Genomic DNA, 24256 nt, shown 5'->3' on the forward strand with positions numbered 1-24256 from the left:
ATACATTCCATATGGCTTGAATTGGTGTAGGGTATGTTTTGAACATTTTGACTCTGGATTTTGGCCTCATTTGGTGTAGGGTATGCATCAAACATTTGTACATAATGAATTATTGTAGCGTAAAAACATCAGATACTCAATTAAAAAATAGGAAGCACGCGTGAGAATGTACTGGATAAATAAACATAGTAAATATAGTTCTACCAAATCTTACTAATATCAATGTCAGGTCCATAACATTTTTTTAGTGTTCAAAAAGTTACATGTAATTTTAATTTAGAGGAAAAAAACACAATAATCTAGAATTGGAATCCTATGACCAAATTTCAGGAAACTCATTTTGATTTTAGCAGAGAACTGCTCCCTGTTATTTGTGTGCGCTGGGAAGAGCAATAAAATTCCCGTGTCTTCCAGACTGAAGAGCCATAATCATTCTCGTTGGATTTATTAGTACGGTGTTTTAACTTGTTCCTTATACAGTTTGAGGGAAAACATTGTAGCCAAGTATGTTAGCCAAATAATGTATTCACAGTTACCACTAGGAAAAATACAGAATGCTTATGCAGTTTAAAAAAAAAATGTAAAAGTAATCTAATATTCATGTTTGTGTGGATCATAGATTTTGTCTCTTTTCAAAAGTTGATCACTTTGTAAATAGTACAGATTTGTGTGCCATAGAGATAAGTTGATGATGCAGAATTTGAATTCTCCTGTTTGCATGGATTTTGCCAAGAATTTCAAGTTGTGGAGAAGATATTCTTATTTAATGCCACTCATTATATCCTATGATCTTTCTAGACCCAAGAACTTAATAAATGAAATCTGTAAACAAAAAAAAAACTTTCTCACTTCACCTTTATGGAACCTCTACTCTTCTCCATCATCAATCTGGTCCTTGTTGCAACTTTTGATCACTGAGACTCTTTCATTGTACCATGACATCTGGCTCTGATGAGACCTAGAAGGGTTCTGTGCAAGCACACAAAAATTCAAGAAGCCATGATGTCACGACATTTACCATGACTTTGCATGCACATGAGCAGAACCATCTCAGGCCTCATCAGAGCTGAAAGTCCTGGCTCAGGGTGAGAGGACCGGAATTTTGGTACTCGTGGTGGGCATTAGCAGATGCAACGAGTGGCCACATAGGTAATAAAATTTGCAGAACCTTGGCCCTGAAGCCATGTAAGTTCATTGTCGCTGTATTGGAGTACTGCAAACTGCCTACTAGCCTACGGCAATCCTGGCTCTTCTTCTGCTTAGCCAACCTGTCCTTCACTGGGCTCCTGTCCAGTGTCTACTGAATTACTGACTTGGTTTCTGAACTAAGATCCTTCGAATTGGTTTGCTAATCTCTAATATACAGATATGAAATAGATGTTTCCTGAGTATTGTGAAAATATGCTGTTTTTTCTAGAGATAGGTCAATCCAAAGGAAAGATAAAGTAAAACTCACATATATATTGAGCAAAAGCATATTTGTATAATAGACCAGCTCAACCTGTCACCTCAGTCAAATCTTCCAATATTTTCAAAAATAATTAGACTCTAGTTTCATGTGAAGTGTTGTACACATAAAGGCAACTGAGAAAACAAAATGTGTGTGCTGTAAATTTTTGGAAGTTTTCAACAAGCAGATGCTTTATACCATAACAGATCATAAAATTTAACTCATGAAAAATGTGTAAATTTTTTCATATATAATGAAATAACATTAAATACATTTTTTTTAAAATAAGAACAAAATAGTGTATTAAGAAACATTTTATTAACAAAACAATAAATTCCACTTGCTTAGCATTTCCAGTAATGGATAAATTGGCCTTGCAACAAAATAAATTCATTTTCAATATCTATCACACAAACACAAAAAAAAAAATAGGTTTTGGGCCTCATATTTTTCGTTTGGGGATGAATCAATTCACACCATTATTCTTTTGTTTGATTTTTTTTTTGTTTCTGTTTTGTTGTAAAGGCAACACGTTACAGGGTTGGAAATAAGCCACCTCATCCAGACTTCGTACAGCAAATACATGGGCAATCGAAGAATAGTTCATAAACCGGAGTTACCCTTTTCGATGATTATGGGACTAGAAACCCTGTTATGCTGGGCTCATCCTCATTTGATGAAAGGGTTCACATGATATGGTGTCGAAATGCTACAGCAAGATACATACATATTTTGATCAAATAACTAAAAGTAACATTGATAATAAAATAGATATATATGCAAATATGAAATACAAACATTTGGTAAATGATATAGTAGATTAATGTATAAATGATAGATAAAAGTGTTGGCAAAATAGACATATACATAGAAAATATCAAAAAAACACATTTGATATTTCCATTACCTAAAATAAAATTTGCAATATTTTATAAAAGACATGTATTTTTTAGTTACCATAATATGTTGAATTGAATTGTTTGGCAAGTATCAGTTGGGTATAGTATTTACTGTACATCCTTTTCGAAGACCTAAATGATGAATAGACCTATCATGCCTTGTGTAGTCCAGCATTAAGTAACTTTCTTCCCTGAGTACAGCTGACTTTCAGTGGTGTCCACACAGGATTCTTATAAGTCAAACAGGAAAAGTTATTCGATGCCCTATATTTTTTTTCAGATGAGCTACTGATTCCAAGAATCGATCAAAAGTTCACGCAAAAAAAAATTGTTCTATAGTACTAAATGTCTTTGGCAGCCCTAACTAATAGCTTTTTTGTCAACCATTTTCTAGAAATCGTGTTCAGTTTCTAAGCATTATTTATCAGTAGCCCAGTGAATAAAACAAGATATCTTGCTTTGTTGCCCCTGCTGTTTAAATTAATTTTAAATTCCGTCTTCCTGTCTATAATGTGCGAACATCTATATTCTTCCCAGGAGGCCTTCAAGTGGAAAGACTGAGATCTCTTGAAGTACCCACTTTTAGGTTAATATATTCTCTTTGCACTTCCTTATAAAAAAAAGTTACTCTCAATTTTTTTTTTTTGACTAGCAAGTGTTATTCGATAAAAAAGAAAAGAGTTTATCTCCTATTCTAAAGAAACAAAAAAAAAAGAAATTGAGAGTCTCAGTTTAAGAGAAAAAATGTGAATACTAACACATTTAACTTTAAAAGAAATGTAAAAATGTATGAATTTTCAACTGTTATAATTTTTTAATATAATTTTAAGTGGGAAGAAATTGAAAGCCGAAATTAAAAAAAAAAAAAATTTACAAAATGTATGCTTAGCATTTCTGTTTTGTAGTTGTATACTGTATTTAAAAAATAATTCTAGTGCATTCTTTTAATTAATGCTACATAACACATTGTTTTTAATAATTGATTTTTTTTAAAAGCCTAAAAATTTCTTTGATCATTTTATTTGCATTGTTAAAAAGTAAATGCTCCTTACAGTTAATTAGATAACATAAAGAACTATGGAATGCCTCTGTCTGTAACTTGAATTTCCTCATTTATTTGGACTGTATTAGATACCTTTACACCTTTGCGGCCCAATATACTGTAACTTGGCTGCAGCGGAATGTTGGCTATTGTGCTGTGTAATATTAACATTTTGTTTGTTTTTTTATTTACATTCATACACATCCCCAGCGGCATACTCACGAGAATTAAAAATAAAAAATAAAAAAATGTAAAAAAAAATTGGGTAATGGCGGCATTTAACTGAAACACGTCTGTTGTGTCAGACATCAGAAAACTTTCTATACCTAGCAACACTTAGAACATTTAGGTTACCAAAAATGGCTGAAGAGCAGATATATTTTGCATTGTCTATACAACAGGCTATAAAACATCACTTGTCACAGTCCAGAAAGCACATATAGATGTGTTTTATATAAACATATGTAGTAACATATTAAGCGTGCATGAAAATTTTCAATGATTGCATCTATCCCTCTTGTTTTATTTTTGAAAAAGGGCCTTATACTCCATATTTGTGAAATAAGGCCTCCATAGCATACTCTTCACAACCAGAAAGGGGCTTTGTGAAAGTTTTTGCCTTTTTTAATACAAGTCTTCAGAAAAGCCAGCGTTACGAAGCAGATTTGTCTCAATCAGTGCTTCTTCGCTTGATGATGCAAACCGCGGCTGTTTGCAAGTTCGGACAAGTCTATGCTGGCGTTAGAACTTACTATTGGAGAGAGTACTAGCACTTTGGCTGTATCCAGAATCATAGGTAGCTTTTTATTTTTTTTTATTTTAGTTGTGCCTCAAAGGTGGAAATTTCTGTGTGCTTTAAGAATGTTTCTTGTAAATCAGCGTCTTTCCAAAACATTCCAGCCACGTAAATGGTCAGGCAGAGTAAATGAAACACTGTGGATATTCGTAAATCTTGTTTGGCTCCTGTTTCTGGGAAATAAAACTGTAATATACTTGTTTATATTTTTTTTCTGTTTGTTTTATATATATATTTTTTTAAAAACAGTCTTTCCTTCCCGTTAGCATTCCCTGTCTTCTTTTTTTTTGTTATTTTCAATGTGCTTCATAAAAAGTAAATAAGTTTGTTAATTTTATGTCTCAGATAAAATGAAGACTATTTCTATACACGTGTTCGTTAAGCGGCTGGGATCAGACATAATATTCCTTGTCCTTGTTTTTCTTATTTTTGTTAGAACTTTTAGCGCTGCTGGGTTGTTTCTCTTTGATCACAGCCCCATTGGACTGTGCTGAGTTACTGATGTAATTTCGACTCTCATCCACATGATAGGAGCCTTCATCCCTATTTCGATACTTGTACATAGCGTAAAGAAGGATGAGAATGCACAAAGCTGCTGCAGCGACAATGCCGACCACCATGCCAGTTGTGCTACTTGATTCCCTGATGACCTCTGATGGCCCCGAAATTTCTCTTCCTCCTGCTCTTGTTGGGTTTGCTAAAGAAAAGAAAAATACCCAGTTACTACTTAAAGAAGTCTTATGAAAACTTGCATGACAATAAAGCTTAAAAATGAAAAAAAGGGAAAAAATTATAGCAATAAAATTTAATATAAATTCTCTTCTAGTAGAAATACAAAATACAATTGGAACATATTTTTCACTGGTATCCAAGAACCTAGCTTTCCTTTAAATATTTTTGCTGCCCACAAGTCTTTACTTGCCTCCTTGTGGCAGCAGCTGTCAATTAGCTCTCATTTTGTCACTCAGTGTGATCAGGAAAAAAGGAAAATTTCCATTAACAATGTAGCTTTAAAATGGGAACAAGGCAATGAATATAAATGATAGGTAAATCAATGTTTCAGCAGCTGAAATGCTTCTCATACAGAGCCCATTTCTACAATTATCTCACTTACCTATTCAGTTTTCCGGTGGAAAATGGCAGTTGATTGATGTTACCTACTGCCTTTTCAAAAGGGCTTTGAACTGGCCTGAATAATAGTGTAAACTTGCTTTTGCTCTTAAAGAAGAATGAAGGATCTGATAATGAGTTAAACAGATTTCAAACTAAAGAACAAAGTAAAAACTAATCTGAAGAAGAACTCTTCAAAAATGGATGAGCAAACATGATAAAAACACTTTAAAGATGTTTTACACTTTTGTATCAATAGAAACTTTAAAGGGAACCGGTCACATGAAAAAAACCACTATTAGCCATAATAGCATTCTAAACATGCCCAACAACCACGCTTAGAGCCCTGCTGACAGGAGGAAATTAACTTTATTCCTCCTGGCAGCATTCAGAGTTAAGTCATGGGGTGAAGCCGGAGGGGCTTTACTCACCGCTTTGTGTATTCAGAGCGGCAGCTGTAACCACACCTCCGGGATTGACTGACAGCTTGCTCATCATTGCCGAGGGTGTGGTTACAGCTGCCGCTCTCTATAAACTGTTAATAGAACAGTGCTGACACCAGCCCCATGACTAAATGTTGCAGGAAGGAATAAAGTTCAGTTCCTCCTGTCAGCAGGGCTCAAAGTGCCTGTGGTTCAGAATGCTATTAATCTGCAGATAAACCCCATATCTGCAGGGTAATAGCAATTTTTCATGGGACAGTTTCCATTTGTTACTTTGTCTGTTTAGAATCACATATCCTATGAAAGTAATAATCACAACAGCATCAACTAAATGGTCTACAAAAGTGTCAATCTGAGTGTCAGAAGGGTTGAGCCTCAATTGTACATTTTACTGATTGGCTCATTGAGTTCAAAGTGGGAGGAGTATACACTATGTATCAAATTAATCTACTTATCTTCAGTGATACAGGATGATTAGTTTCCAGGTTCACCATAATTACATAACATACATTTTTTGCATAAATGTGAAAGAGAAATATTGATAATTTAACTTGGAAATTCAATTTGCAAAACATTTATTCAATGTAATCGAATAGGCCTTATTATCCTCTGAGGTCTTTCAGACGCTAGAGTATAATCAAAGTAGGCTAAAGAAAAATTTATAGTGACGTCACCCTAACACTCCACTCTTTCGCATGCAGACCAGATCCAATTTGAACATCACTCACACTCTTTCTTCCATCATCTGTGGCTAGTGTTGAGCATTCCGATACCGCAAGTATCGGCCGATATTTGCTGTATCGGAATTCCGATACCGAGTTCCGATATTTTTGTGATATCAGAAATCAGAATCGGAAGTTCCCAGTGTATGGTTCCCAGGGTCTGGAGGAGAGGAGACTCTCCTTCAGGCCCTGAGATCCATATTCATGTAAAAAATAAAGAATACAAAAAAAAATATGGATATACTCACCCGTCCGGCGGCCCCTGGACCTTACCGATGTAACTGGCAGCCTCCGCTCCTAAGAATGCAGTGAGTTTAGGACCTGCGATGACGTCGCGGCTTGTGATTGGTCGCATGAGCAGTCACATGAGCGGTCACGAGACCAATCACAAGCCGCGACGTCATCGAAGGTCCTTCACTGGTCATTCTTAGGAACGGAGGGTGCCGGTTACATCGGTAAGGTCCAGGGGCCGCCGGAGGGGTGAGTATATCCATATTTTTTATTTTAGTTCTTTATTTTTTACATGAATATGGATCCCAGGGCCTGAAGGAGAGTTTCCTCTCCTTCAGACCCTGGGAACCATCCAGGATACCTTCCGATACTTGTGTCTCATTGACTTGCATTGGTATCGGGGATATCCGATATTTTTTGGACATCGGCCAATACCATCCGATACTGATACCTTTGAGTATCGGAAGGTATCGCTCAACACTATCTGTGGCACCTCTGGTGCTGACTAGCTTTATCATAGCATGAGGCCTTATGAGTGAAAAAAACACCAAAGCTGTCAGAAGAAAGTCAGACTAAATTATCTAACTGTGTCTGCATGGCAATATACCTATTGGCCAGAGCAAGGTTAATATAATTTTTTAACCCCTTCCTGACCTTTTGGAGTTCAGCAAAATAACAGCTGCTAGGCCACACATTTGGTGGATTCATGCTTATCAAATTACAAAATCAGATTCTGGCGAATCCAATTTTTTTGCAAAGTTCAAAGCAGAAAAACATTTAGGCCATGTGCACACGTTCAGTATTTTTCGCGTTTTTTTCACGTTTTTTCGCTAAAAAAAGTGATAAAAACGCGAAAAAAACGCTTACATATGCCTCCTATTATTTACACTGTATTCCGCCTTTCTTGTGCAAATGTTGCATTTTTTTCCGCAAAAAAATCACATCGCGGAAAAAAAAGCAACATGTTCATTAAATTTGCGGAATTGCGGGGATTCCGCACACCTAGGAATGCATTGATCTGCTTACTTTCCGCATGTGGCTGTGCCCACCATGCGGGAAGTAAGCAGATCATGTGCGGTTGGTACCCAGGGTGGAGGAGAGGAGACTCTCCTCCACGGACTGGGCACTATATAATTGGTAAAAAAAAAAGAATTAAAATAAAAAATAGTCATATACTCACCCTCTGATGGCCCCGGAGTCTTCCCGCCTCTCATCGGTGCATGCTCTCTCTTCCGTTCCTATAGATGCTCTGTGTGAAGGACCTGCGATGATGTCGCGGTCTTGTGATTGGTCGCGTGACCGCTCATGTGACCGCTCACGTGACCGTGACGTCATCGTAGGTCCTGCACACGCACACCATCTATAGGAACGGACGCTGCTGAGGAGATCAGCTGTCTGCAGGTGAGTATAACCATTTTTTTATTTTTTTTAATTATTTTTAAACATTCTATCTTTTACTATTGATGCTGCATAGGCAGCATCTATAGTAAAAAGTTGGTCACACTTGTCAAACACTATGTTTGACAAGTGTGACCAACCTGTCAGTCAGTTTTCCAAGCGATGCTACAGATCGCTTGGAAAACTTTAGCATTCTGCAAGCTAATTTCGCTTGCAAAATGCTAAAAAAAACGCGGAAAAAACAGGAAAAAAACGCAAAAAAATGCGGATTTCTTGCAGAAAATTTCCGGTTTTCTTCAGGAAATTTCTGCAAGAAATCCTGACGTGTGCACATACCCTTACATCGAACCAATAGTTCATCTTTACTAGACATACATCTCTTTATAACTCTTTGAACTATTGTTGATAATGGTAACAGGCCATGCAACTGCTATGGGTTTCAGTAGCCAACTGCTTCTTGTCATGTCACTATCAATGGGCTACTTGCAGCTACCACTAAAAGTTGTACTCACAGTTTTGAAAATGAAAAATGGTGGTTAGCATTGTTACTTTAATGTGCTGTGGCTGTTGGTAGAAATCGAAGCAAGAACAAAATGTGTGTGAAGATTCTCAGTTCTTCTATGTTTCTATTACTTTCTAAACAACAGTGGTAGGCCAATGAAATATACAATTTTGACTTAGGCAAATCAGATTGTCATATGAATTGAAGATAAGGACTAATATTAATAATTACCACGATGTACCTTTACACCAGTATGGAATATATTGGAGATAAATCTGCAATTTCATATACTGACTAGGGTTGTAGTTAGGCTTGTCTTCACAATAAACTTTATCTCATTGCCCCTAGCCATAAATATCGAAATTTCTTGACCAATGCTCATTGTTTTATGTTATCCCCCCTTGACTCTGCAGCTAATGGACGTGCTCTTTTACTATCCATGTTGTAATCCAGCCTCACCATATTGGTTTACTACCTTTTCCTTTCCCCTTTTTACCTTTAACCATAACTGTTTACTGAAGGTCATTGAGCCTCATAGTATAATTTGTTATATTAAAGCTTCAAAAAAAGTAATCAGGAAATGATCCAAACTTCTTTTATCTCTAAACAAATGCATTTATAATGAGCAAGTTAATATGTTGATGCACTTTGCAGTTCAGAGTACTCAATAACTGAAAACTTTATAGAACTAGTCCTGATCCCATTGTCCAACCTGAGTGACAAGGCCCGGGCTATCTTTCTTTACCAGCATGGAATATTCCTTTTGGAATCAATGCGGGGCTTTATTCAATAGCTGACATTCTTTGTGTAAGTCTTGTAGCTGTTTCTCTGTAGATAACAATTCTATCTTTTTATGGATCAAAGTTTTCAGTTTCCCCGTGCTTTAAGTGAATTACATTTCTTTTATCTTCTGTTTTATTATTGTTTGCCTATATTTTAAATGAAGCATAAAGAAGTGTCACTCTGGGCTTATCTTGACTACCGTCTAATGTCAAATCTGTGTTTAAGCTTCCATTTCACTTTATGTTCTTTTTTATTGCCATAGTTTTCATAATACAACAGAGAACTGGGGAAACATTCCCCCGCATTAGTCTGCATTTTAACTGGAAACCTATCTTTTGTACAGTACACTATTTACTAAATTATGCAACCGCGGACTCCCTAGATATTGTGTTTATGACTTGCAGTCTTTCTGTTGGCGCTAACATTTTAACTTTAAAACCCCTTGATTCTTTTTGGAATCAATTACATTGTTTAGACCCTTGTTAATGTCAGCAATTGTCATTGATTCCTAATGAAGTGAATTAAATGAACCTTCTTATTTGAAGCCCCAACCTATTAGGAAAATGTAAGCCCCCTGACCCAAGTCATAAGGGGTTATCCAGGATTTTTTGTTCTACACGGTGACAATATCTGCCAGTTCAGCCAGCAATCCTGCAACTTCAATTCACAGCAAGTGAACAAAGCAGCTTTTCCTCTTCTGCTCTGTCGACAGATGGTGTCTTTTTGTTTATGCCTGAAAAAGGCCACTTGCTGGCCAAAATGTTGCTTTCATGATGCATTTAGGATGAATAAAGGAATAGAAAAATCTTTCTAGTGCCTAGGAAACAATCTGCCGACGCCATTGCCGACATCATGCTGATTGACAGCCAGCTCCTCACAGTTAGGCTAGGGTCACAAAACCGTATTTTCTTTCATCTGAGATAATAGGGCTGATTATGCTAATCACACTCTGATCAATCTTTGACCAGAGATTGATCAGAGTATGATCACAGTGTGGTCCGATTTTCTCGAATGAGAAAATGGAGAAAAAACATTCTGTTAATGTACCTGGATGTCATCTGAATGCAGCCTGATTCTTTCCATGGACTCATTGACTTGCATGGCTGAGTGTGATCCTATATATGGTTGAAAATTGTACATGCTGCAAGTTTTTCCTCTGATAGAGGGAAAAAAAGGACTATAATGTTATAGTGTCAGAGTGTGATTCAATATTTGGTTGGATCACATTTGGACTGAAAATACAGTCATCTGCAAGAGCCCTTAGGCAGCAGGAAGTCAGCAGTCATTCAGCATGACATCAGAAGAGACGACCCATCAACAAAGAAGAGCAGAAGAGAAGACGTCAACATGACGTCAGCGAAGTCACAGTATATGCTGTCCATTAGCAACTACCTGCTTATTAGTTCTTAGCCCTATACGCAAAAATAATACAAAGTGACTACCATTGACGACTTGATGCATTGCCTTCAATGACAAAATTAGTTGTGCATATTGGGGGGCTTTACCTGGCAGATTTCTGCTCATAACTAGTATCAATGCACCATATAACAAGCAATATACACCAAATTTGCTCCATGCATTTTTTTTTAAATATTGCTAATAATGACATATGTTTTAACAATTGGTAAATTTAGTTCAATTAAGAAAAATATTAAGAGATTTTCAAAAAGAAAATAATTTGATGAAGATGGAAATATTTCCTGAGGATATTTCATGAAGCAATGCCTTCCGCTAACATATATCGTAAACAGAAGGCTATCCCTGTAGAGGATATACAGTAGTTATAGTATGCTATCCACCCTTTAATACTATGTTTATTGCCACTTTCTTTTTGTAAGTCCATAGATCTGGCCTACGATGCAGGGAATAGTTCTATACAACTTTTGATTTATTCGTCCAGAGTCACTGGTCTTATATAGTTGTCAGTAGGGTTGAGCGAAACGGGTCGATCATTTTCAAAAGTCGCCGACTTTTGGCTAAGTCGGCGTCTCATGAAACCCGATCCGACCCCTGTGCTTGTCGGCCATGCGGTACGCGACTTTCGCGCCAAAGTCGCGTTTCAATGACGCGAAAAGCGCCATTTCTCAGCCAATGAAGGTGAACGCAGAGTGTGGGCAGCGTGATGACATAGATCCTGGTCCCCACCATCTTAGAGAAGGGCATTGCAGTGATTGGCTTGCTGTCTGCGGCGTCACAGGGGCTATAAAGGGGCGTTCCCGCCGACCGCCATCTTACTGCTGCTGATCTGAGCTTAGGGACAGGTTGCTGCCGCTTCGTCAGAAGCAGGGAGAGCGTTAGGCAGGGTCCACTAACCACCAAACCGCTTGTGCTGCAGCGATTTCCACTGTCCAACACCACCTTCGGTGTGCAGGGACTGTGGAAGCTATTTTTTTTTTTTTTTCCCCTCAGCGCTGTAGCTCATTGGGCTGCCCTAGAAGGCTCCGTGATAGCTGTATTGCTGTGTGTACGCCACTGTGGAAACCAACTGCTTTTTTCAAAGCACATATCCTCTTGTTCCTTCCTTTCTGCACAGCTATCTTTTTTGTTTGTCCACACTTTTTATTTAATTTGTGCATCAGTCCACTCCTATTGCTGCCTGCCATACCTGGCTTAGATTACTGCAGGGAGATAGTAATTGTAGGACAGTCCCTGTTTTTTTTTTGTTTTTTTTGTGGGAGATTAAGATTGGCATTTCTGCTACAGTGCCATCCCTGTGTGTGCCATCTCTCACTGAGTGGGCCATAGAAAGCCTATTTATTTTTTCCGTGATTTGTGTTCTAAATTCTACCTCAACACAAAAACACTACATCAATCAGTGGGAGAAAAATATTGGCCTCAGTCAGGGCTTGTGTGCCACTGCTGTGTGTGCTATCTCTCATTCAATGGGCTATAGAAAGCCTATTTATTTTTTTTTTTTTTTTAATATTATTTGGTTTCTAAAGTCTCCCTGAAAAAAAAAAAAAAACCTAAAAAAACAGTGGGAGAGTAATATTGCCCTTTCAGCTTGTGTGCCAGTCTTGACTCCTGGGTGTGCCACCTCTCTCTAATTGTGGGCCATAGAAAGCCTATTTATTTTTTCCGTGATTTGTGTTCTAAATTCTACCTCAACACAAAAACACTACATCAATCAGTGGGAGAAAAATATTGGCCTCAGTCAGGGCTTGTGTGCCACTGCTGTGTGTGCTATCTCTCATTCAGTGGGCTATAGAAAGCCTATTTATTTTTTATTTTTTTTAATATTATTTGGTTTCTAAAGTCTCCCTGAAAAAAAAAAAAAAAACCTAAAAAAACAGTGGGAGAGTAATATTGCCCTTTCAGCTTGTGTGCCAGTCTTGACTCCTGGGTGTGCCACCTCTCTCCCTCTCATTCAGTGGGCCATAGAAAGCCTATTTATTTTTTAAAAAAAATATTATTGGGTTTCTAAAGTCTCACTTAAAAAACAAAAAATACATAAAAAAACAGTGGGAGAGTAATATTGCCCTTTCAGCTTGTGTGCCAGTCTTGACTCCTGGGTGTGCCACCTCTCTCTCATTCAGTGGGCCATAGAAAGCATTTTTTTTTTTTTTCCTTGATTTGTGTTCTAAAATCTACCTCAACACAAAAACACTACATCAATCAGTGGGAGAAAAATATTGGCCTCAGTCAGGGCTTGTGTGCCACTGCTGTGTGTGCTATCTCTCATTCAGTGGGCTATAGAAAGCCTATTTATTTATTTATTTTTTTTCTTATTATTTGGTTTCTAAAGTCTCCCTGAAAAAAAAAAAAAAAACATAAAAAAACAGTGGGAGAGTAATATTGCCCTTTCAGCTTGTGTGCCAGTCTTGACTCCTGGGTGTGCCACCTCTCTCCCTCTCATTCAGTGGGCCATAGAAAGCCTATTTATTTATTTTTTTAAATATTATTGGGTTTCTAAAGTCTCCCTTAAAAAAAAAAAAAAACATAAAAAAACAGTGGGAGAGTAATATTGCCCTTTCAGCTTGTGTGCCAGTCTTGACTCCTGGGTGTGCCACCTCTCTCCCTCTCATTCAGTGGGCCATAGAAAGCCTATTTATTTTTTTTTTTAAATATTATTGGGTTTCTAAAGTCTCCCTTAAAAAACAAAAAATACATAAAAAAACAGTGGGAGAGTAATATTGCCCTTTCAGCTTGTGTGCCAGTCTTGACTCCTGGGTGTGCCACCTCTCTCCCTCTCATTCAGTGGGCCATAGAAAGCCTATTTATTTATTTTTTTTAAATATTATTGGGTTTCTAAAGTCTCCCTTAAAAAAAAAAAAAAACATAAAAAAACAGTGGGAGAGTAATATTGCCCTTTCAGCTTGTGTGCCAGTCTTGACTCCTGGGTGTGCCACCTCTCTCCCTCTCATTCAGTGGGCCATAGAAAGCCTATTTATTTATTTTTTTAAATATTATTGGGTTTCTAAAGTCTCCCTTAAAAAACAAAAAATACATAAAAAAACAGTGGGAGAGTAATATTGCCCTTTCAGCTTGTGTGCCAGTCTTGACTCCTGGGTGTGCCACCTCTCTCTCATTCAGTGGGCCATAGAAAGCATTTTTTTTTTTTTTCCTTGATTTGTGTTCTAAAATCTACCTCAACACAAAAACACTACATCAATCAGTGGGAGAAAAATATTGGCCTCAGTCAGGGCTTGTGTGCCACTGCTGTGTGTGCTATCTCTCATTCAGTGGGCTATAGAAAGCCTATTTATTTATTTATTTGTTTTCTTATTATTTGGTTTCTAAAGTCTCCCTGAAAAAAAAAAAAAAAACATAAAAAAACCGTGGGAGAGTAATATTGCCCTTTCAGCTTGTGTGCCAGTCTTGACTCCTGGGTGTGCCACCTCTCTCCCTCTCATTCAGTGGGCCATAGAAAGCCTATTTATTTATTTTTTTAAATATTATTGGGTTTCTAAAGTCTCCCTTAAAAAACAAAAAATACATAAAAAAACAGTGGGAGAGTAATATTGCCCTTTCAGCTTGTGTGCCAGTCTTGACTCCTGGGTGTGCCACCTCTCTCTCTCATTCAGTGGGCCATAGAAAGGCTATTTTTTTTTTGGTTTTTTTAATATTATTTGGTTTCTAAAGTCTCCCTGAAATAAAAAAAAAACTTAAAAAAACAGTGGGAGAGTAATATTGCCCTTTCAGCTTGTGCGCCAGTCTTGACTCCTGGGTGTGCCACCTCTCTCTCTCTAATTGTGGGCCATAGAAAGCCTTTTTTTTTTTTTTTTTTTTAATATTATTTGGTTTCTAAAGTCTCCCTGAGAAAAAAAAATAAATAAATTAGGTGGGAGATTAATATTGACATTAGTGCTTGAGTGACAGTCCTGCGTGTGTGTCATCTCTGTGATTTTGTGCCACAGAAAACAGAGTGTGTAACATTGTGCCTGATTTTCCTTGTGGTCTCACCAACCTGTTAAGGGATATTGAAATCATACTGAAGTTATAGCTCACCGTGTAAGTTGTTTGACAGCAACAAATAAAGTTACTTTGGTTAAGATTTTAAAACAATGAGGAAGTCTGGTGCAAGAGGTCGTCGTGGGCGTTCATTGTCAGCTGGTAATGATGGTAGTGGTAGTGGAGCATCAGGTGGTCGTGGGGATAAAAATATTCCACCTAAGTCTGGAGCTGTGGAGCCAGTTTCGTCGTCAGGCTACACAAGGCCTCGAACGCTCTCTTTTCTGGGAGTAGGAAAACCGCTTTTAAAGGCGGAGCAGCAACAGCAAGTTTTGGCTTACATTGCAGACTCAGCCTCTAGCTCTTTTGCCTCCTCTTCCGAAACTGGTAAATGTAAAAGCAGCGCGTCGCTTGTGGATGTTCACGGTCAGGGACAAGTCGCTTCCTTGTCCTCCTCAGCAAAAACTACAACAAGAGAGAAGGATGCAGCAGGCGACACAACGGGTCACTCCATGGAGCTCTTTACACATACCGTCCCTGGCTTAGAAAGTGAAACATTTAACAGGCCATGCCCATTACAAGTATATTCTGACATGGAGTGCACTGATGCACAGCCACAGCCAGAGTACTATGCTGCTCCTTTGACTCAGACCACCACATTGCCCTCTCAGGGTACAGATCCACAATCAGACCCTGATGAGACTATGTTGCCCCGCCACGAACGCTATACCACCGACCGACACAGTGACACAGACGAAGTTGCACACGAGCTCGAAGAGGAGGTAATAGATGACCCAGTTATTGACCCCGATTGGCAGCCATTGGGGGAACAGGGTGCAGGCGGCAGTAGTTCAGAAGCGGAGGTGGAGGAGGGGCCGCAGCAGGCATCAACATCGCAACAGGTTCCATCTGCCGGGCCCGTATCTGGCCCAAAACGCGTGTCAAAGCCAAAACCTGTTGGAGCACAGCGTTGCCATCCGGTTAAAGCTCAGTCTGCAATCCCTGAAAAGGGATCCGAGTCTAGGAAGAGTGCAGTCTGGCATTTTTTTAAACAACATCCAACTGATCAGCGCAAAGTCATCTGTCAAAAATGTTCAACTAGCTTAAGCAGAGGTCAGAATCTGAAAAGTCTAAATACTAGTTGCATGCATAGACACTTAACCACCATGCATTTTCAAGCCTGGACTAACTACCAAACGTCCCTCAAGGTTGTAGCACCCTCGGCCAATGAAGCTAGTCAGCAACGCAACATCCCTTCCGTCACTGTAAGGCCACCATTTTCCACACCACCGGCAGTATCTGTGCAGGTTTCTTTGCCAGCCAAAAGCAGTCAGGGTCAGGGAATCACCAGTTTTGTAGGAGGAAATATTGCATCTAGGGCACCGGCGGAAACAATACCGTCTCCAACCGTCTCTCAGTCTGCCATGTACACCGGCACACCCGAAAGTTCCACGATCTCCAGCTCTCCAGTCCAGCTCACCCTACATGAGACTCTGGTTAGAAAAAGGAAGTACTTATCCTCGCATCCGCGTACACAGTGTTTTAACGCCCACATAGCTAGACTAATCTCGTTAGAGATGATGCCCTACCGGTTAGTTGAAAGCGAAGCTTTCAAAGCCCTGATGGAGTACGCTGAACCACGATACGAGCTACCCAGTCGACACTTTTTTTCCAGAAAAGCCATCCCAGCCCTGCACCAGCATGTTAAACAGCGCCTCCATGCACTCAGGCAATCTGTGAGTACAAAGGTGCACCTGACTACAGATGCATGGACCAGTAGGCATGGCCAGGGACGTTATGTGTCCATCACGGCACACTGGGTGAATGTGGTGGATGCAGGGTCCACAGGCGACATCAATTTAGGGACAGTTGTGCCCAGCCCACGGTCTAGGAAACAGTTGGCTGTAGGCGTTCGCACCCCCTCCTCCTCCTCGTCCTCCTGCAGAAGCTACAGCTCTTCCACAGAACGCAGTCTGCCAACCACTCCATCGGCAGATGACACTGTTGCACACCAGTTGTCCCATTATGGGCCAGCTACTGCCAAGCGTCAGCAGGCTGTATTGGCTATGAAGTGCTTGGGCGACAACAGACACACCGCGGAAGTTCTGTCCGAGTTCTTGCAACAAGAAACGCAGTCGTGGCTGGGCACAGTAGATCTTGAGGCAGGCAAGGTAGTGAGTGATAACGGAAGGAATTTCATGGCTGCCATCTCCCTTTCCCAACTGAAACACATTCCTTGCCTGGCTCACACCTTAAACCTGGTGGTGCAGTGCTTATTGAAAACTTATCCTGGGTTCTCCGACCTGCTCCTCAAAGTGCGTGCACTTTGCTCACATATCCGACGTTCGCCTGTACACGCCAGCCGTATGCAGACCTATCAGCGGTCTTTGAACCTTCCCCAGCATCGCCTAATCATAGACGTTGCAACAAGGTGGAACTCAACACTGCACATGCTTCAGAGACTGTGCGAACAGAGGCGTGCTGTTATTTATTTGTGGGAGGATACACGGGCAGGCAGTAGGATGGCAGACATGGAGTTGTCAGGTGTGCAGTGGTCTAAGATACAAGACATGTGTCAAGTCCTTCAGTGTTTTGAGGAATGCACACGGCTGGTTAGTGCAGACAACGCCGTAATAAGCATGAGCATCCCCCTAATGCGTCTGCTGATGCAAAGTTTGACGCACATAAAGGAGCAGGCGTCTGCACCAGAGGAAGAGGAAAGCCTTGATGACAGTCAGCCATTGTCTGGTCAGGGCAGTGTACAGGACGAGGTAGCGGGCGAAGAGGAGGTGGAGGACGAGGAGGATGATGGGGATGAGTATATTTTTAATGCCGAACCTTTCCCGGGGGCACAGGAAATTGGTTGCGTGTCACGGCCGGGTTCTGGTTTTTTGAGGGACACAAGTGACGTAGATTTGCCTGCAACTGCCCCTCAACCAATCACAACCGGAGATTTGACAACTGGAACTTTGGCCCACATGGCGGATTATGCCTTACGTATCCTAAAAAGGGACACACGCATTACGAAAATGATGAACGATGACGATTACTGGTTGGCCTGCCTCCTTGATCCACGCTATAAAGGCAAATTGCAAAATATTATGCCACATGAGAACTTGGAACTAATATTAGCAACCAAACAATCAACTCTTGTTGACCGTTTGCTTCAGGCATTCCCAGCACACAGCGCACGTGATCGTTCTCACACGAGCTCCAGGGGGCAGCAGACTAGGAGTGTTAGGGGTGCACACATCAGAAGTGGCGTTGGACAGAGGGGTTTTCTGACCAGGTTGTGGAGTGATTTTGCTATGACCGCAGACAGGACAGGTACTGCTGCATCAATTGAAAGTGACAGGAGACAACATTTGTCCAGTATGGTTACTAACTATTTTTCATCCCTTATCGATGTTCTCCCTCAACCGTCATTCCCATTTGATTACTGGGCCTCCAAATTAGACACCTGGCCAGAATTGGCAGAATATGCATTGCAGGAGCTTGCTTGCCCGGCAGCAAGTGTCCTATCAGAAAGAGTATTCAGTGCTGCAGGTTCAATATTAACCGAAAAAAGGACTCGTCTGGCTACCCAAAATGTTGACGATCTAACATTCATTAAAATGAACCACAACTGGATTTCGAAATCTTTTGCCCCACCTTGCCCGGCCGACACCTAGCTTTCCTATGAAAAGCTCTTGCCTGTGAATTACTTTTCTAATGTCTAATTTGCTGCAGCTGATTGTACAGCATACGACATGTTTACACCTCCCTAAATGGCAAAACTCCCCACACGGGGCCGTGGTATCACGACTTAGCGCAAGCACCCGTGAGACTGCTGTTTGTCTGAAGAGGTGGGTGTGCTCGCTTTTGGTTGACGGCATTGCTACTGGGTCCCTCATAGAACAATGTAGTGTCTCTGGCGGTGGTGGTGCGCACCCAACGTCAGACACACCGTTGTAACATGAGGGGCCCTGGGGCGGTCCCGCCGGCCTCAAGAGAGTTCCCCCCTACCCCAGCTCAAAATGTGCTCTACCACGTGCAAAATTATGTCGCACAGCTCCACCAATCTTTAGTCTATTCGCTGACATCATTCAATGTCTGGCACTGACAATACAAATTTGTAGACATCTATGATGCAACTTAAAGTAGTCTGTGTCTGTGTCCTATATTGGCACCATTAAATAGTTACTGCCAAATTACTATGTCAGAAACTCAGCAGATGAGCCCACCCCTGTACCTAAGTATGCCACCTTTTTTTTTGTTTTGGTTGTTTTGCGAGACATTAACATCTATTTATATTTTGGGAGTACTGGGACAGACACTCCTTGCACTACTCCTCCACTCACCACCAAGCTGCCCGTGTATCCATGTAACCGCTGTAAAACTGCCATGAGCCTATTGTTTGTTATTTTAGGCCTTTGAAGCCTGTCTGCGGTCCCTCCTTCCACTAGTCCTCCACTGACCAGACCACTGCTGCCCGTGTACCCCTGGAACCAATTATAAAGTGCCTACAGCCAGCCCATTTTTTTATGTTAGGCCTTTGAAGCCTGTCTGCGGTCCCTCCTTCCACTAGTCCTCCACTGGCCAGACCACTGTTGCCCGTGTACCCCTGGAACCAATTATAAAGTGCCTACAGCCAGCCCATTTTTTTATGTTAGGCCTTTGAAGCCTGTCTGCGGTCCCTCCTTCCACTAGTCCTCCACTGGCCAGACCACTGCTGCCCGTGTACCCCTGGAACCAATTATAAAGTGCCTACAGCCAGCCCATTTTTTTATGTTAGGCCTTTGAAGCCTGTCTGCGGTCCCTCCTTCCACTAGTCCTCCACTGACCAGACCACTGCTGCCCGTGTACCCCTGGAACCAATTATAAAGTGCCTACAGCCAGCCCATTTTTTTATGTTAGGCCTTTGAAGCCTGTCTGCGGTCCCTCCTTCCACTAGTCCTCCACTGGCCAGACCACTGCTGCCCGTGTACCCCTGGAACCAATTATAAAGTGCCTACAGCCAGCCCATTTTTTTATGTTAGGCCTTTGAAGCCTGTCTGCGGTCCCTCCTTCCACTAGTCCTCCACTGGCCAGACCACTGCTGCCCGTGTACCCCTGGAACCAATTATAAAGTGCCTACAGCCAGCCCATTTTTTTATTTTAGGCCTTTGAAGCCTGTCTGCGGTCCCTCCTTCCACTAGTCCTCCACTGGCCAGACCACTGCTGCCCGTGTACCCCTGGAACCAATTATAAAGTGCCTACAGCCAGCCCATTTTCTTATGTTAGGCCTTTGAAGCCTGTCTGCGGTCCCTACTTTAAATACTCCTCCACTCACCACCAAGCTGCCTGCCCGTGTATCCATGTAACCGCTGTAAAACTGCCATGAGCCTATTGTTTGTTATGTTAGGCCTTTGATAGCCTGTCTGCGGTCCCTACTTTAAATACTCCTCCACTCACCACCAAGCTGCCTGCCCGTGTATCCATGTAACCGCTGTAAAACTGCCATGAGCCTATTGTTTGTTATGTTAGGCCTTTGATAGCCTGTCTGCGGTCCCTACTTTAAATACTCCTCCACTCACCACCAAGCTGCCTGCCCGTCTATCCATGTAACCGCTGTAAAACTGCCATGAGCCTATTGTTTGTTATGTTAGGCCTTTGATAGCCTGTCTGCGGTCCTTACTTTAAATACTCCTCCACTCACCACCTAGCTGCCTGTGTATCCATGTAACCGATGTAAAACTGCCATGACTGCCTACTGTTTGTTATTTTAGGCCTTTGATAGCCTGTCTGCGGCCCCTACTTGCAATACTCCTCCACTGACCACAATGCTGCCTGGAGTGCCTGCCTGTGTATCCATGTAACCGATGTAAAACTGCCATGAGTGCCTACTGTTTGGTATTTTAGGCCTTTGATAGCCTGTCTGCAGCCCCTACTTGCAATACTCCTCCACTGACCACACCAATGCTGCCCGTGTACCCCTGGAACCTATTTAAAAGTTCATAGAGCCTAGTTATATATTTTATTTACTATTAATAAGGCCATGATGGACTACGCTGTACCACGCTACAAGCTAACCAGTCGACACTTCTTTTGCGAGAAAAGCCATCCCAACCCTCCACCAGCATGTAGAAGACCGCATTGTCCATGCACTCTGGCAATCTGTGAGTACAAAGGTGCACCTGACAACAGACGCATGGACCTGTAGGCATGGCCACGGAAGATTACGTGTCCATTACGGCGCAATGGGTTAATGTGGTGGATGCATGGTCCACAGGGGACAGCCTACTAAGTCTGTCTGCAGTCCCTAATTCAAATTGTCCTCCACTGTCTAAATTGGAGCTTCCACCTTCTGGCTTTCGGCCTATAGTATCAGAAATTAAACTGCATTTGGCCTTCAACTTTGGTTAGGGCCTACTAACGGCTTCTGCCCCTCCCTGGTGTTGCCCTCAACTAAATAAAGCTGAGCTTCAACCTTCCGGCTCTCATTAAGTGGTTTTAAAAAAAAAAAATGGTGGTTAGGGCCTACTAACGGCTTCTGCCCCTCCCTGGTGTTGCCCTCAACTAAATAAAGCTGAGCTTCAACCTTCTGCTCCAAATTACCATTTTAAAAAATGCAATAGGCTTTTCCGGCCTACTAAAGGTGTCTGTCTGTGTGCCCCTGCCTGGTGTTGTCCTCAACTAAATAAAGCTGAGCTTCAACCTTCTGCTCCAAATTACCATTTTAAAAAATGCAATAGGCTTTTCCGGCCTACTAAAGGTGTCTGTCTGTGTGCCCCTGCCTGGTGTTGTCCTCAACTAAATAAAGCTGAGCTTCAACCTTCTGCTCCAAATTACCATTTTAAAAAATGCAATAGGCTTTTCCGGCCTACTAAAGGTGTCTGTCTGTGTTCCCCTGCCTGGTGTTGTCCTCAACTAAATAAAGCTGAGCTTCAACCTTCTGCTCCAAATTACCATTTTAAAAAATGCAATAGGCTTTTCCGGCCTACTAAAGGTGTCTGTCTGTGTGCCCCTGCCTGGTGTTGTCCTCAACTAAATAAAGCTGAGCTTCAACCTTCTGCTCCAAATTACCATTTTAAAAAATGCAATAGGCTTTTCCGGCCTACTAAAGGTGTCTGTCTGTGTGCCCCTGCCTGGTGTTGTCCTCAACTAAATAAAGCTGAGCTTCAACCTTCCGGCTCTCATTAAGTGGTTTTTTTAAAAAAAAAATGGTGGTTAGGGCCTACTAACGGCTTCTGCCCCTCCCTGGTGTTGCCCTCAACTAAATAAAGCTGAGCTTCAACCTTCTGCTCCAAATTACCATTTTAAAAAATGCAATAGGCTTTTCCGGCCTACTAAAGGTGTCTGTCTGTGTTCCCCTGCCTGGTGTTGTCCTCAACTAAATAAAGCTGAGCTTCAACCTTCTGCTCCAAATTACCATTTTAAAAAATGCAATAGGCTTTTCCGGCCTACTAAAGGTGTCTGTCTGTGTGCCCCTGCCTGGTGTTGTCCTCAACTAAATAAAGCTGAGCTTCAACCTTCTGCTCCAAATTACCATTTTAAAAAATGCAATAGGCTTTTCCGGCCTACTAAAGGTGTCTGTCTGTGTGCCCCTGCCTGGTGTTGTCCTCAACTAAATAAAGCTGAGCTTCAACCTTCTGCTCCAAATTACCATTTTAAAAAATGCAATAGGCTTTTCCGGCCTACTAAAGGTGTCTGTCTGTGTGCCCCTGCCTGGTGTTGTCCTCAACTAAATAAAGCTGAGCTTCAACCTTCTGCTCCAAATTACCATTTTAAAAAATGCAATAGGCTTTTCCGGCCTACTAAAGGTGTCTGTCTGTGTGCCCCTGCCTGGTGTTGTCCTCAACTAAACAAAGCTGAGCTTCAACCTTCCGGCTCTCATTAAGTGGTTTTTAAAAAAAAAAAATGGTGGTTAGGGCCTACTAACGGCTTCTGCCCCTCCCTGGTGTTGCCCTCAACTAAATAAAGCTGAGCTTCAACCTTCTGCTCCAAATTACCATTTTAAAAAATGCAATAGGCTTTTCCGGCCTACTAAAGGTGTCTGTCTGTGTGCCCCTGCCTGGTGTTGTCCTCAACTAAATAAAGCTGAGCTTCAACCTTCTGGCTTTCGCCCTATACTATCAGATATTAAACTGCATTTGGCCTACTAGTGTGGTTAGGCCCTTGAAACAGTGTCTGCTGCTCTTGGGTTTGCTACTCCACTGAACAAAGCAATGCCGCCTGTTTAGTCCTGTTACCAATTTTGAACTGCATTTAGCCTACTTTATTCTTTGGCCCTATATCTGTTTCCTCCTCATCCTGCCCATTGCCCAGCCACTGCTAGATGAGTCTGCTGGTACATTGACCTAGACCACTACATTCCCCTTGTACTCTACACAGCCAGAATCTGACCCTGCTGAAAGTAAGGTTCCCCTTCCCGCATGTTATACCACCTTACACAGGGACAAAGAGGAAGGTGCAGATGAAAGTGCAGGTTCCTTCATCAGGTGGGGGGGCATACTCGTTGGCGACGTCACTGGCACAGGGCCCCTCAGAGTACGCAAAAGTGTCGCTGCTGGTGGGAGGCGCCCCCGCCATGCAAACACACCGCCGTACTTTGAGGGGCCCTGTGCCAGTGCCAATGCGAACGAGTGGGCCCCCCCCTGCTTGCTCAGGATCACAGCACTTGCAACGTTTAAATACTTACCTTTCCCTGCAACACCGCCGTGACGTAGTCCGCATTTCCTGGGCCCACGAAAAACTTGAGCCAGCCCTACTCCCCCCACAACTTTCCCCCAATTCCCTATGCCCAACTATTATTATAAAGTTAATTAAGATTGGCAAGCTTCAGAAACAAGAATGGATGTTTTTGGCATTAAAATGGGCACTGTAGGTGTTTTCCTGGCCTCCACTCACTGCCGACTATGCTTCCCCATTGACTTGCATTGGGTTTCGTGTTTCGGTCGATCCCCGACTTTTAGCGATAATCGGCCGACTGCACTCGACTCGACTCTGGACAAAATCGGGTTTCCCAAAACCCTACTCGATCTTAAAAAAATGAAAGTCGCTCAACCCTAGTTGTCAGGCCTCGTACATTTCAATATAGCTCGGAATATCAATATTTGCCTTTTTCCTCACCTGGCTTCATAGAGCAGTTATTGCACATTTGCTTTTATATCTAGCAGGTGTCTTACCTTTATTTAAAGCTTGTCCTTCCTTATCATGCTGTGAAGTTTAATTGGCACGGACAGTATCATTCTGCTATTATCATTATACAGCAATAATGATCATACGGCTGGGTTAGCGGCTATTAAACGCCTTGCAGGCAATAATCACTATGCTATTCCAGTAGTTATAGACTTGCCGTTTTAATCCAGGCGTATAGCATAAGATTAGAAAAGGGGCTGAGTGAGATACCATATAGCCACCTCGGTTAAGTGAACATGTATATCCAGCTTATTGATTTTCTGAAATGTGCGCAATGTTTATGATACTGTTACTAGACTTTCGGGAAATGTAATGATAATGGAGGGTGAT

General features: G+C 41.5%; 1 protein-coding gene across 16 annotated transcripts in view; it reads right to left on the minus strand.

The window, feature by feature from the left end:
* Nucleotides 1-1749: 1749 nt before the first annotated feature.
* The window catches only part of NRXN1 (neurexin 1), a 1786277-nt gene continuing 1763770 nt past the window's right edge, over nt 1750-24256 (minus strand). For all 16 annotated transcript variants that reach the window (XM_077282466.1, XM_077282464.1, XM_077282462.1 and 13 more), the window contains one exon: nt 1750-4884. In XM_077282466.1, coding sequence (XP_077138581.1) covers nt 4580-4884 — 305 coding nt within the window. In that variant the 3' untranslated portion in view covers nt 1750-4579. The remainder of the gene's footprint in view (nt 4885-24256) is intronic.

This window comes from Ranitomeya variabilis, chromosome 2, assembly GCF_051348905.1.
Source record: "Ranitomeya variabilis isolate aRanVar5 chromosome 2, aRanVar5.hap1, whole genome shotgun sequence".
Classification (NCBI taxonomy): Eukaryota; Metazoa; Chordata; class Amphibia; order Anura; family Dendrobatidae; genus Ranitomeya; species Ranitomeya variabilis.